This window comes from Schistocerca gregaria, chromosome X (genome assembly GCF_023897955.1).
Source record: "Schistocerca gregaria isolate iqSchGreg1 chromosome X, iqSchGreg1.2, whole genome shotgun sequence".
Lineage (NCBI taxonomy): Eukaryota > Metazoa > Arthropoda > Insecta > Orthoptera > Acrididae > Schistocerca > Schistocerca gregaria.
Window position 1 is genome coordinate 169249485 of NC_064931.1, and position 13923 is coordinate 169263407.

Genomic DNA, 13923 nt, shown 5'->3' on the forward strand with positions numbered 1-13923 from the left:
CAAATAAATTATCCATTACCTAAGGAGTACCACAAGGCTCAATGCTACATTTAATACTCTACATTCTGTTAGTAATGATCTCCCCGGAAACCTACCATCAACAGTACTAGTGTTACTTGTTGATAATGCAGCCTTTTTCTCACCTAACATTTCACAATGGCAGAAAAGAAATGACCTAGACAAAAGCAAATGAAATGCCCTTGTACTGGCTGAATGATAACAACCTTTTGTTGAACATGAATAAAACAGTCAATATGAGCAGAACTACCTTGATGATCTTCTGCTCATCAAAGCACAATCTATCATATTTTGTACCTAGCATGACTAATTTACACGAATAAACATATAGAATGTCAGTGCAGTCAACAAAATTTAAGACATCTAATTACTATTTTATATGCAATGTCTACATACCTTAACTTCATAATCACTGTCATTTGTTGAATGAAGTTCAATGATAACTGCTGCACCATACTGTGGCTTTAATAGATCTGTGAACCCCATAGTTTGGAGAACATTCACAATGGTAACATCGTGGGCAGAAAACATGAGAAATTTTGGAGACACAGTTGTTGAAGTGTTACTTTGTGACTGCATTTTCTCTACAATGTGTTTCACTAAAGGACCTGAAAAATTTAAAATTATTTTAGAATATCTTACATAATTATTGCACAACTGCTAACATCAGTCAGAGAAGCAAAAGACAAACCTCCATTAAGACGTTTCATGGTCTGACTTTCGGAAAACAAAGCCAAACTTCTGGCAGCCAGTGTCCTTAATTTATCTGGATAATAACCAGCAGTCCAAGCAGGAAGCTGCAGTTTACGTTTTTCCTGTAAAAGATAAAAACTGAGAAGCAACACACTAAGCATTTCATCAAAGGAGAACGTTACAAAAAACAGTGTGCTATCAGTGCCACATAATATTATTCTTAGAAAGTCATAAAAGTGTCTATGAGTGGTAATTTAAAAGTTGTTAATCACTAGCCAGTGGAAATTTAAGAACGAAAAATTATTCAGGTTTCAAATAATGGAAGGAGTATAGATAACATCTACAGTATAGTTGAGGAATTGAGTGATCAATAGCCATGTTCCCAAATTAATGATGGGAACCTCTGGTGGTGAAGTACAGAAGACTTGCACTATTCACAGGAGAACTTCTCACAGTGTGCATTATAGGGTAGCCTTGTAGCATATCGGATGAAGCCTGTGAGTCCAAGCAGTTACTACAAAGCCCACATTGGCAAACAGGACTGCATTGTGGTATGATTTTTCAACATCCAGTCACTTGTAGTTAGTTATTACTGGCAGTGTTGACATTGGCAGTTTTATGCAAAATTTTAGCCAACTTTTGAGAGAATGTATCTATGTGTGCTGATAAGTTTCTTCTGTCATAAAGTAATACTCCTAAACATCTGTAAACAGTGTTATGTAAGCTTCAACTGTAGCCTAGTTTACAAGTTAGATTCCAGTTTAAGGAAATTTTGCCCCTTAGGCAATGTATATGTATTTTTATCTGCAGTTATTGCTAATGTCACATCCCTGCAACAACACTGCTTCTTTGTATGTGCAGGGTTTAATTTTCTTCAAGCTTCTGTTCACAGCCCCAGAGACCACTTTCAAGTTATCATCAGCATAAGCCAGAATTCAATCTGCTTAATCAGTGCCATCATACAATTCTAGCAGTGTCTCAGTTATCAAGGTCTAGAAAATCTGTCTACATCATTGAGCCCTATAGCCAGCTCTTGGCAATCTTTTTTAATTACCTTGTGCTGTCAAGTAAGCCATTTGCTGTACAATCTTACAGAAGTCCATGAAAGTTAAATGAAATAGCTCCCCACAAGACATACAGGATTATCATCACAGCACCTTCCTTTACTGATTTTTCTGGAGTTCCCTTTCCAGCAAGAAATTAAAGTCTGCTACTCACTTTTTTTGACCTGTCACTAACCTGTGTAGAACATGAGCATATATAATGCCCATATTGATAAAAAGAAAAAGGAACTTTCTATATCATTTCATTGTTTTTCATATTGAGCCAACATAGCTTCACAGCATAACAAAACAATCCATTTCTATCATATTCAAGTTACATTCTACAGTTCATTTCATTTTCTTAATTTTTCTCCAGTATTGCTGTCAATTTTTTTACTGTCTCTAGCATTTCTATAGTGTTACATGTAGATAGTATCCACACTTCCCTTTCCTTGCGCCACTTATTGGAAAGCACCGTATTATTTGACATCAAATATCTCCTCGTTTCAGTTTTTTCTGAAGTTTTGCTTATTGTGCCTGTTACTGTGAACAGTACCACATGTTTTTGTCCATGGTTGCAAAGCCAGGCAAACAAGTGTGACTTTAATATATATTGTTACTGTAAAGGGTGTGTGCATGTTCCATAAATGTTGCCACTTGACGTAGCCAGTCTGACAGTCACACCACATACATTTTGTTTAGATCAACTGTATTCCATTTTGATAGAATAAATTGTTTGAAAGATATAAACACACTTTAACAACAACAGGCTTTTGTGAATGCAGAATTTCTGCTACAGATTGAATTCGCTAAGGGATACCGTACAAACATTACCAATACTGTTCCCAATTTTAAAATGGCAGAGGTGTCACTGAAATCCAGCAATATAAAAAGTAAAAGAAGCTGTTCTCTATACATAACTTCACTGAAAACTGGCTTGCTCATAAAAACTTCTCTGGATTAATATCTGTTAATTTTTAGCTGCTTTGTGGGAGGCATGAGAAAATAAACAGATATGAAACAGTACATTTCTTCACATCCTGTATCTATTCCCTTTGATAATCATGAATGCAGTGATTCTAAAACAGTTTACTTGAATAAATAAAACTGACTGCCTCATCACCATAAATGTCATCATATCTACTGTGAAGAATAACAAGAAGTCTAACAGAGTGCTTGGCTCATTTCCTGGTTGACACTTGTGTCCAGATGGTGAATCATCAAAACTGTGATTAACTGGATGAAAATCATTTTCTTCCCTGTCAAATTTGTGACTAAACTGTAATTTCTTTCTAAACATTTAACTATCACTGTCTCAGTCTTTGAATTCACATGAACTATCAATTACATCTCTTGTTGAAACATAGGACTGTGGTTTACACCTGTTAACATTGATAGCTTAAGACTGTTGCTTTCAGAATATGAGTAGTAGTTATCACTTACATCAACATTGAATAATTCATCCCCACCATCAATCTTTGTCACCATCTTTATGATCTCTTCCTCAGTGAAACTATGAAACCTTTGTCATTTTCTTTGTAGCACAAATGATGACAAAAGCCTTTATTACCAAATCCTGATGAATATTAAGACACGAAATGAAACTAAATGCAAAAAAATGAGATCACAACAGACAAATTACAGGAAGAGAACTCCGTGACCAGAACTGTAAAAAGCTAATGAGGTGTGGAACAGAAAATCTGCTGTACATTTAAACTTACTAACAGCACACTGGTACCAGACTTGTGGCATAGCTATACTTTTGATTAGCACTGAAGGATCAGCATGGATGCCCAAGTTAAGCCATCAACTGTGCTGAATGAGAACCCAGAGGCCACACTTAAACTCATCAATAGCACCTGGGAAGCAGTTGAGCATAACAAGTTAACTTGTCAATAGCAGTCAAAGAGTTAACCAATCAGCAAGAACTACATGTGGCTGACTCCATAAATCATATTTAAGTTGCCCATTTAGAAAATGCTCCAGCATTTCTTCTTAGTTCCTCAAATCTTTGTCCTATGTACCTGGTTACGGTATTGGTATGTGTTTTGTCTTGTGTACCTCTGATCCTTCCTAGTAAATGCTGATGGCTCAGGGTGGAAGAAACTATTTTGCAATGTGCACTCCATGCAATTTTATCCATAGCGTAATGGAAGTGAGATCATGGTTGTAATTCAATAATTCACGAGAGTAATTTCTTTCAACCACATGTGTAATGTTTGTCACCTTAAAATATGATCACATTAAAACTGATGTGTTCACTACACCTCTCCATACAATATTTTTATCATACAATCAAATCATCTGCACCCATCTATTATTCTGAACTTCTCAGTCTCCAAATACTGGTAGCTTACTCCAAACTCACCTCCACAAGTTTTCCAATCTTCTGTCATTTTATTCCTGCCTTGGAATACCATTGTTCAACTAGATCCACTCCATATTCAGTGAACCCCCTTGTCAACCCCTTGTAACATGCAGCCCTTCACCTTATTCACTTCTTCCATCAACAAGATCTATCAAAATTCCCTCCAAATGCTTCAAAAAATCTACAAGCCAAATAAATCCAGAACGCTGGTGTCAACCTATCCACTATTAACAATGATGCCACAGAGGTTTTTTTCCTATTCCAAAGGTCTAAATTCAGTGATGCTGGGTTTGTCAAACATCTAGTCCCCTTTGCAGGATCTGTATAGTGGAAACAATTTCCTTCTGAACCTTACCTTTCTATAATACCTCTGTCCAAGCATTACCATTTTCCAATCTCACCCAAACAGCTCTGATTACCTTCCAGTTATTCCTTACCTCCAACTTGATCTCAACTTCCTTTCCCAGGTCTCTTCTTGAGAACATAAACCTCTTAGTGGAGGAAAGAACAGTTTCACAATTGTAAAAGAGATTCTGATTTGATTATCAGCCATGCAGACAAAGATTCTGCTATTATCATGAAGAACTACACTGATTACCTGACAGAAGGTATAGGTCAACTGTCTGACGCTCTCACCTAAAGGTCCAACAACAGTTGTCCCATCCTAGAAGTTCATCATAAACTCTAATACCAATGCAAATTCCTCAGCAGATTCTCCCTCCTCATCTAAGATATCTCCATGCACAGTCACTTTTTATGTGCTTCCTAAAATTCGTAAATCTAACCATCCTAGATTGTTCCATGGTAATTACTGTGCACCCATAAAAGTAATCTTTGCTCTAGTTGCCCAACACTTCCAATCCACTGACCACAGCTTAATTTTCTATATCAAGGACACAAATCACTTCCTTCATTACTTCTCCAATCCTCACTCTATTATGACCTGGATTCTTGCTTATCACATTTTACAACATTTGCCCACACATCAATGTCCCTCATGCCCATTACATTATCACCACTGAGCAACATTTGGTGAGCTAATATCTGATGGTCCAATATCTCTGGCAGACGTATGTCCATGAAGCTCTTGATAAGTTAAGTTATTAATATTGAAATAAGAGGTAATTTAGTTAATATTACATTTTAGACTAGTACATTTACTTCTTTGCTAGGCTATCTATTGAATGTTTCACTTTTCTGAACGTATTTAGATCAAAAAGAAAGTATTTAATAAAAACCGATAGTCTTTCATTTTGTTTACATTTTAGGCATAAATTTTGTGCGAGTGTAGACCTTTATTTATTTATTTATTTATTTACTAGACTGAGCAGTTCACAGTTAAATTAATTCATGTTGATCATATAGAGTATAGGTAGGTAGTTAATACTTTTGAAAGTAAGTGTAAATGTTTATTTACATTAGCATTTAGTTATATATTAGTACAGGCTACAGAACTTCAGAGCTCTTATGCCAAGTTATTCTCTGCTTTTGTGCAAATTTCGTATAAATTTTTCTATCAAACCATGTGTGACTAATGTGGTGGTTGCCTTAGAAATCTTAAGTGGGGGGGGGGGGGGTGTTCTGTCAAGACTGTAGGTTATGGTTTCATTGGGGCAAATGAAGCAGTGAGGAAACAGGGTAGATAATGAGGCCCTTCCATGGTAATGAGGGTTACATAGAAAGGACAGAAAAATCTCTGAACAGGAGCAAAAATTTGTACCCTTATGGCTGAATTATCAAATGTGTATTTGGAATTTTGTAGGCTATGGGGGGAAAAAGATATTGGGTGCTGGGGAAAGGTAGGAATCAAAGGGCGAAAAAGGGGAACTGCTGAAAATACTATAGAAATTGAGTTAGTAAACCAGTTTGGCTTGCTATCTGAAGTAGTGGAGGAAGTAGTGGAGGAAGTAGTCTACTTCGCATATTTTCATACGCTTATGTCATATGGTATTATTTTTTGGAGTAATTCTTCTGATTCAAAAAAGGTATTTTTGGCTCAAAAACGGGCTGTTCGAGCCATGTGTGGTGTAAGTTCAAGAGCCTCTTGTCGACCCCTATTCAATAGCCTGGGAATTTTGACATTGCCCTCACAGTATATATTTTCTTTAATGTCGTTTGTTGTTAGCAATATTAGCTTATTCCCAAGAGTTAGCAGCTTTCACTCAGTTAATACTAGACAGAAATCAAATCTGCATGTGGAATGCACTTGCTTGACTCTTGTGCAGAAAGGAGTGCAGTATTCTGCTGCATCCATTTTCAGTAAGCTACCACAAGAACTCAAAAATCTTAGCAGTAGCCCAAACACTTTTAAGTCTAAACTGAAGAGTTTCCTCATGGCTCACTCCTTCTGTTCTGTCAAGGAGCTCCTGGAAGAGCTAAAAAATTATGCAAATTCCAGTGTTACGTTCTTGATTTTCTTTATTTAAACTAATGACTTGTCGCCTGAATGTTTCTTATATTTCATTTTATCTGTTTCTACAATCTACAACTGAATATGTTTCTTATATTTCATTTTATCTGCTTCTACAATCGTGTTATAATTTCATGTATTGACTCGTTCCATGACCATGGAGACATCTCCTTAATGTGGCCCCACGGAACAATAAATAAATAAATAAGGGCCTCATCCAGATGTAGTTGAATGTAGGCTGAAGCAGAATATTAGCTTACAGAAAAATGACAGGTCGGCAACAAATCAGAATAGGTAAAGAAGAATTCTGCTTCTAGGTAGCAGTCATGGGAGGGGTGTAGGCCAGCAGCTTTTAGAGAAATTACGTGCAGGGTACCAGGTGGCAAGTTTTGTGAAACCAAGTGCTAGCCTCAGCCAGGTGACAGGAAACTTAGGTCAGCTATGCTGTGACTTTGAAAAAGAAGATAAGGTAATTAGTTGGGGAAGCAGGAAACAGTCTGGCTATGAATCCTACATATAGTATTAGGAGTGACCTGGACAAAATAGAAGAAACTGGGTGCACAAATGTTGGGCTTGTGGAGGTCTTTCAGTGCCACGATTGGCCCTGGGTAAACACTGTTGTAAGACGTGTTAAGACTGAGGTGAACAGGATGCTACAGTCACCAGCAAAATCTCACATACGTGTTGTTCCAGTTGATGCTACTGGTAGGTGGGATACACTATACACAACCTGCACCTAAATAGGAAGAGGAAAGATAAGTTAGCTTCACTGCTAGCAGGTACTGTAGGGGCAGGGGGGGGGGGGGGGGAGGGGTAATATCACACAAGGAGTGATCCCTGTGGTTAATGAGACCAGGAAAACCACTTTTTTGGGTTAAAGCCAAAGTCCAGACAGACAAGGACCAAGAAACAATAATAGAAGAAGTTCCACATACACTAAACAGAGATAAAGCTAAGGGTAGTACCAATTTACTTCATCAAAATATCAGTGGAATAAAAAATAAAGTAAATAAGTTGTTAGTGTGTTTACATGACCTCAAACATAAGAATGAGATTGATATACTTTGTCTGCCTTCACACCACATAACTGTGGCAATGGAAAGTGTCAGTATAAATGGGTATAATTTAGCATCTTACACCTGCAGGTTTAGCGTGGATAAAAGATGAGTTGCCATTAACACAAAATGAGGGAACAAGTACAAAACTATAGAAGTAAGCAAATTTTGTGTCAATCAGCACTTTGAAGTTTGTGCATGTGAACTACAGGTAGACAATGTAGCATTGATATTAGCACCAGTGTACAGGTCCCCATTAGGAGATTAGGAGCTATTCATAAAAAGGTTTGACTCCCTATTACGCTGCCTGTCAGACAAAAGGAAGAGGTTATTAATTTGTGGTGATTTCAGTGTAAACTTTCTAAACATTTCTGATGGGAAAAGTGAATTGGAAGTGTTATTAATGACATATAACTTAGAAGCAGTGATCAACTTCCCTTGTATAGATCATGACAGTAGCACTCTAATAGATAATGAAGTTGTACAGCAAGAGGATGTAAAACTAATGCATGCCTTCACTGTGATAAATGGATTATCAGACCGTGATGCACAACTAATTAACTTTCAAAACCTGGCAGGGCGTATAATTCAGAAACCACTAAGCAAAGGGTACAGTCTGGTCAAGCTGATACCTATAGGGCACTTCAGAGAGTGAGTAAGAAATGTTAATTGGGAAGGTGTATATAATGAGCCAAATACTAACAATAAATACAACATATTTCTTGATAAATTTATATCACTTTTTGAACACTGTTGTGCCAAAAAAATTACTAAATGTAACATCAAATAGTTTTCAAAGAAACCTTGGATTACTACAGGTATTAAAGTGTCTTCAGACAGAAAAAGAAAATTGTATGAGACAGCAATAATTAGTGAAGACCCAGAAGTAATTTTACACTATAAAAATTATTGTAACATACTTAGAAAAGTTGTCAGAAAAATAAAAAAATATGTATATTAGAAATGAAATTAACAACACAGGCAATAAAATCAAATCAATATGGAATGTTATACTTATATGGATATGGTGTCGGTTCTTTCAGGCATGTCCAAAAGAACAAACACCATTGATGACCTGCAGCCATCTAGAACAAAATTGGAATTATATTAATTCCTTCAGCTGTTGATGGGCATTGATTCATACGACGAGGACAGGTGAAAAAATTGGTGAGAATAGTTCAAAAGAAAAAGCCAAGCAGTACATGGAAGAGTCAGTTTTGAGAAATCCTTGTCAGATTAATTTTCATCTAACAAGCTCTGGTGAAATAAGGAAAATCTTTTAAATCTTTTAAAAATAAATTTACTGTTGAGTAGATGATATCTCTGAGATATTAAAACAATTTGGAGCAGTTACAGTTAATGTCCTGAGTTACATCTGTAATACATCACTAACACGAGGTATTTTCCCAGACAGGTTAAAATATGCCATTGTCAAACCTCCCTACAAAAATAGAGGACACCACCAATGTCAATAATTACCAGCCAGTATCCTTGCCTACAGCATTTCCAAAAATTGTCGAGAAAGTAATGTACACAAGAGTGGTCAGCCATCTCAACACTAATGGGATACTTAGTAAATCACAATTTGTATTTCAAGAATGCTATTCTACTGAAACAGCAATATACAGTTTCACTGCCCACATAACAGAGTCTTTAAGTAATAAAATGTCACCAACAGGAATTTTCTGTTACTTATCCTAAGCATTTTATTGTGTGAACCATGATATTATGTTACAGAAATTACAATTCTACACCATAAATGGAACAGCATATAAGTGGTTTAAGCCATATCTACAAAACAAGAAGCAAAAAGTTTCTTTATATGGATTAAATGACTTAAGGAGGGTTTGACCATGGGTCCCCTTCTGTTCTTGATGTATGTGAATTACCTCCTTTCTTCTCTGAAACAAAGAGCTAAATTGATACTGTTTGTTGATGATACAAGCATAATTATTAATCCAGTAAAAAAACTCCAATAGAAAATGATACAAACAATGTATTTGGAAAAGTTATTGATTGGTTTTCTGCAAATGGGCTTGCTCTGAACTTTGAAAAAACACAGTACATCCTATTTTCTACTGCAAAGAGTACAGCTTCTTCAATAAATATAACACATCATCAGAAGTCACTAGCCAAGGTAGAGCATACTAACTTTTTGAGTGTACACATAGATGAGAATCTTAAATGGAAAATTCATATTTTGGATCTCCTAAAGTGACTAGGTTCAGCAGCTTTTGAAATCACAATAATTGCTAATTTTGAGGATATAGAAATTATCAAGCTAACATAATATGCTTACTTTCACTTCCTGACATCATATGGAATAATATTTTGGGGTAACTCAACACTTAGCAAAAAGTATTCACTGCTCAAAAAAAGTATTTGGAATAATGTGTGGGGCTCATAGTCACACATCTTGTCAGCGTCTGTTTTACAGGTTAGGAATTCTTAAAACAGCCTCACAGTACATTTACTCAGTAATGAAATTTGTTTTCAAGAACATGGACCAGTTTAAAAACAATAGTGACATTCATGATTATAATACCAAAAGAAATAAAGACTTATACTATCCTCTATGTAATCTATCTTTGGCAGAGAAAGGGGTAAAATATGCTACTGTAAAACTTTTTGATAAATTACCCGGTGAAATAAAATGTCTGACAGACAGCAGTAATAGTTTCAAAAATAAATTGAAATCATATAGGTATAATAGATGCATTTTGTTCCATTTAAGGGAATGGACTAATTAAAAAAATTAATCTTTTTCCTTTTTTACACTACTAGCCATTAAAATTGCTAACCCATGATGATATGTGCTACAGAAACAAAATTTAACCGACAGGAAGATGCTGTGATACGCAAATGATTAGCTTTTCAGAGCATTCACACAAGGCTGGTGCTGGTGGCGACACCTACAATGTGCTGACATGAGGAAAGTTTCCAACCAATTTCTCATACACAAACAGCAGCTGACTGGCATCGCCTGGTGAAATATTGTTGTGATGCCTAGTGTAAGGAGGAGAAATGCGTACCGTCATGTTTCTGACCTTGATAAAGGTCGGATTGTAGCCTATCGTGATTGCAGTTTATATCGCGGCACTGCTGCTTGCGTTGGTCGAGATCCAATGGCTGTTAGCAGAATATGGAATCCGTGGGTTCAGGAAGGTAATACGTAACGCCGTGCTGGATCCCAATGGCCTCGTATCATTAGCAGTCGAGAAGACAGGTATGTGATCCACATGGCTATAACGGATCATGCAGCCATGTCTCAATCCCTGAGTCAACCGATGGGGACGTTTGAAAGACAACAACCATCTGCATGAACAATTCAACAACGTTATCGGCAGCATGGACTATCAGCTCGGAAACCATGGCTGCGGTTACCCTTGACACAGCATCACAGACAGGAGCACCTGCGATAGTGTACTCAGCGATGAATCTGGGTGCACGAATGGCAAAACGTAATTTTTTTGGATGAATCCAGGTTCTGCTAACAGCATCATGATAGTCACATCTGTGTTTGGCGACATTGTGGTGAATGCACATTGGAAGTGTGTATTCATCATCGCCATACTGGCGTATCACCCGGCGTGATGGTATGGGGTGACAATGGTTACACGTCTCTGTCACCTCTTGTTCCCATTGACGGCACTTTGAACAGTGGATGTTACATTTCAGATGTGCTGTGACCTGTGGCTCTACCCTTCATTCGATCCCTGTGAAACCCTACATTTCAGCAGGATAACGCACAATCGCAGGTCCTGTATGGGCCTTTCTGGATACAGAAAATGTTCAACTGCTGCCCTGGCCTGCACATTCTCCAGATCTCTCACCAATTGAAAACGTCTGGTCAATGGTGGCTGAGCAACTGGCTCATCACAATATGCCAGTCACTACTCTTGATGAACTGTGGTATTGTGTTGAAGCTGTATGGGCAGCTGTACCTCCATCCAAGATCTGTTTGACTCAATGCCCAGGTATATCAAGGCCATTATTACGGCCAGAGGTGGTTGTTCTGGGTACTGGTTTCTCAGGATCTATGCACCCAAATTGTGTGAAAATGTAATCACATGTCAGTTCTAGTATAATATATTTGTCCAATCAATACCTGTTTATTACCTGCTTTTCTTGGTGTAGCAATTTTAATGTCCAATAGTGTAAAAAGAACCTTTGATTCATGTGTGCATTTCTTATGCACTTGACACATTCCATATGATAACAGTTTCTGTTAGACTGATCAATGGAACACCCTGCAAACCAACCAACCAACCAACCAACATCTGTCCCCATATTCCGCCAACTACAAAGGCACCACCTCATTCTTTATACAATATGTTCTTGAGCACAACTTGTTTTCCGTTGAGAGGAAGATTTAAAAACAAATTTGTGGCACAGCCATGGTGCCCACATAGTACTCTCACATGTCAGCCTGTTCATGGCCATCTACAGGAAACGTTCCTAATCTCGCAATTTTTTCTGGGATCTAAAATAATCAAGATCATTAAGTGCTCAAATCATTACTTAAAATGGGTTATTTCCTAGAGACAGCACTCCATGGTTCTGGCAGTCAGCTGACACATAAGAGCCTAAATGACATTAGTAGGATGAGAAAACTATAATGGAGAATGACATTTAACATTGTATGCTAGTTAAAAAGCAAACAAACATGGTAGAAAGGTAAAATGAACAATTACAATGACATTCCTTCTTTAACAGGCCATTTTATGAGAGTTTATAGATCAACCTGTGTTCACGATGAAAAAATTAAATCTCCTTTGTGAAGCTGCTACAGTAAGAAAACAGTAGAATACATTCTAGAGCCTGTGCTGTATCTGCTATAACCTTGTATAGCTCAGATGGCAAACATACATTAAAGTGTAAGGGGTTAAAAACTGAAGTTGGGTTAGAAAGCAGGGTGCCATCAGTGTTTTATTAGAGTGAAAGTAAAGAGGTGCGGGATCACTGCATAACAGATGACGATGACTGAAAAAGGCAGAGCCCTATATATAGACTAGTTTGCCAGAGAAATGAACACTGTATGTGCAAGAGTGATAGAATGTTCCCACATATAGCAATGCTGAGATCATCCATAGGGACAGAACTGTTAGAAGGCTTTTTAGCAGAGTTGCAGCCATAGTAGCAGCAGCAGCTGCCTCATTTCCTGACCTGTGTCTAAGGACCCATGTAAGAGATACATTAGTGCCAGCATCAGTGAGTAAGTGAAGGCATTCATGGATCCACTGTACTAAAGGGAGGTATGTCTACATCACAGTGAGGCTCTGGAGAGCACCAAGGAATCAGAGCATATAACAGACTCAGCGATTCTATGTCCATGAATGTACAAGATGGCCTGATAAAGGGTAAACAGCTTTGCAGTAAAAATTATGCACAGATCTAAAAGACAATATCTAAAAACTTGTTTACCAACAACAAAAGAGCATCTCATATCATGATGATCCTTAGGACCATCAGTGTAAATGAAGGTGGTCTCTCAGAACTACATATATTGTAGCCAGGGTAGTGTTCTTTAGTATTGAACTAAGTTCAAGATGGGCACAGACCTCTGCATGGAGCCAAGGAGAGGAAAGAGACTGACCTCACAGAAACATAGCACATAATGCAAGATGGAGCTTTTGAAGGATATGAAAGTGAACTCTCGGAGGCAACAAGGGAGCAGAACTAGTGTCATATTGCCATTCAGGGGAGTCATTAATGAGGGAAGCATAAGGTGGATAGGTGGACACCAAGGAGAACTGGCAAGTATATTTGCAGAGGACACCATATCAGAATAACAGTGGTAATTTGGCAGCTCCTGGATAGAAGCTCATGACTGAACTGGTGGGGAACACACCAATAACCAAGTTGATTCTGCAGCGATGAATCACATTAAGGCTGCGTGAAATGAATGGTCATGAAGTTGAATGTAAGATTCATCCATAGTCCAGCTTCGATCAGACTAAGGATTGCTACAAATGAAGAACAGTCTGGTCCACTCCCCATGATGTGCCTCTTGGAAACTGCACAACATTCAGAGATTGTACAGAGAGAGATGCCAAACAGGACTCAAGAGAGCATCAACATAGTTTTCTGTAAGCTGTTAACCCCAACCATTTCATGGTTTCAATGAAAAGGGGTGCAGTGGTACCAAGATGTAAGTATGGTAAGAGAAATTCCTTTTGCCAACAAAAATTCTTACAGATAGTTTGTTTAGTGGAAAAGAACATAAGAAAGCTGTGTTCTGCAAAAGGAGAGATCCAAGTGTGACAATGAATGTGTCAAATTTGAAAGAAATGTGGATTTGACTATGTTGAAGGAAATAATATTAAGCTGATTCAG

General features: G+C 37.5%; 1 protein-coding gene across 7 annotated transcripts in view; it reads right to left on the reverse strand.

Moving 5' to 3' along the window:
* Positions 1-13923, reverse strand: part of LOC126299039 (lysosomal acid phosphatase-like) — a 612830-nt gene that overhangs the window by 12133 nt on the left and 586774 nt on the right. For 5 of the 7 annotated variants that reach the window (XM_049990680.1, XM_049990684.1, XM_049990685.1 and 2 more), the window contains 2 exons: positions 710-833; positions 415-626 (listed from right to left, as the gene is read on the reverse strand). The exons of 1 other annotated variant lie outside the window; for it this stretch is intronic. In XM_049990680.1, the coding sequence (XP_049846637.1) occupies positions 415-626; positions 710-833 (336 nt within the window). The remainder of the gene's footprint in view (positions 1-414; positions 627-709; positions 834-13923) is intronic. One more of the 7 variants, XM_049990686.1, reaches the window with a different exon arrangement.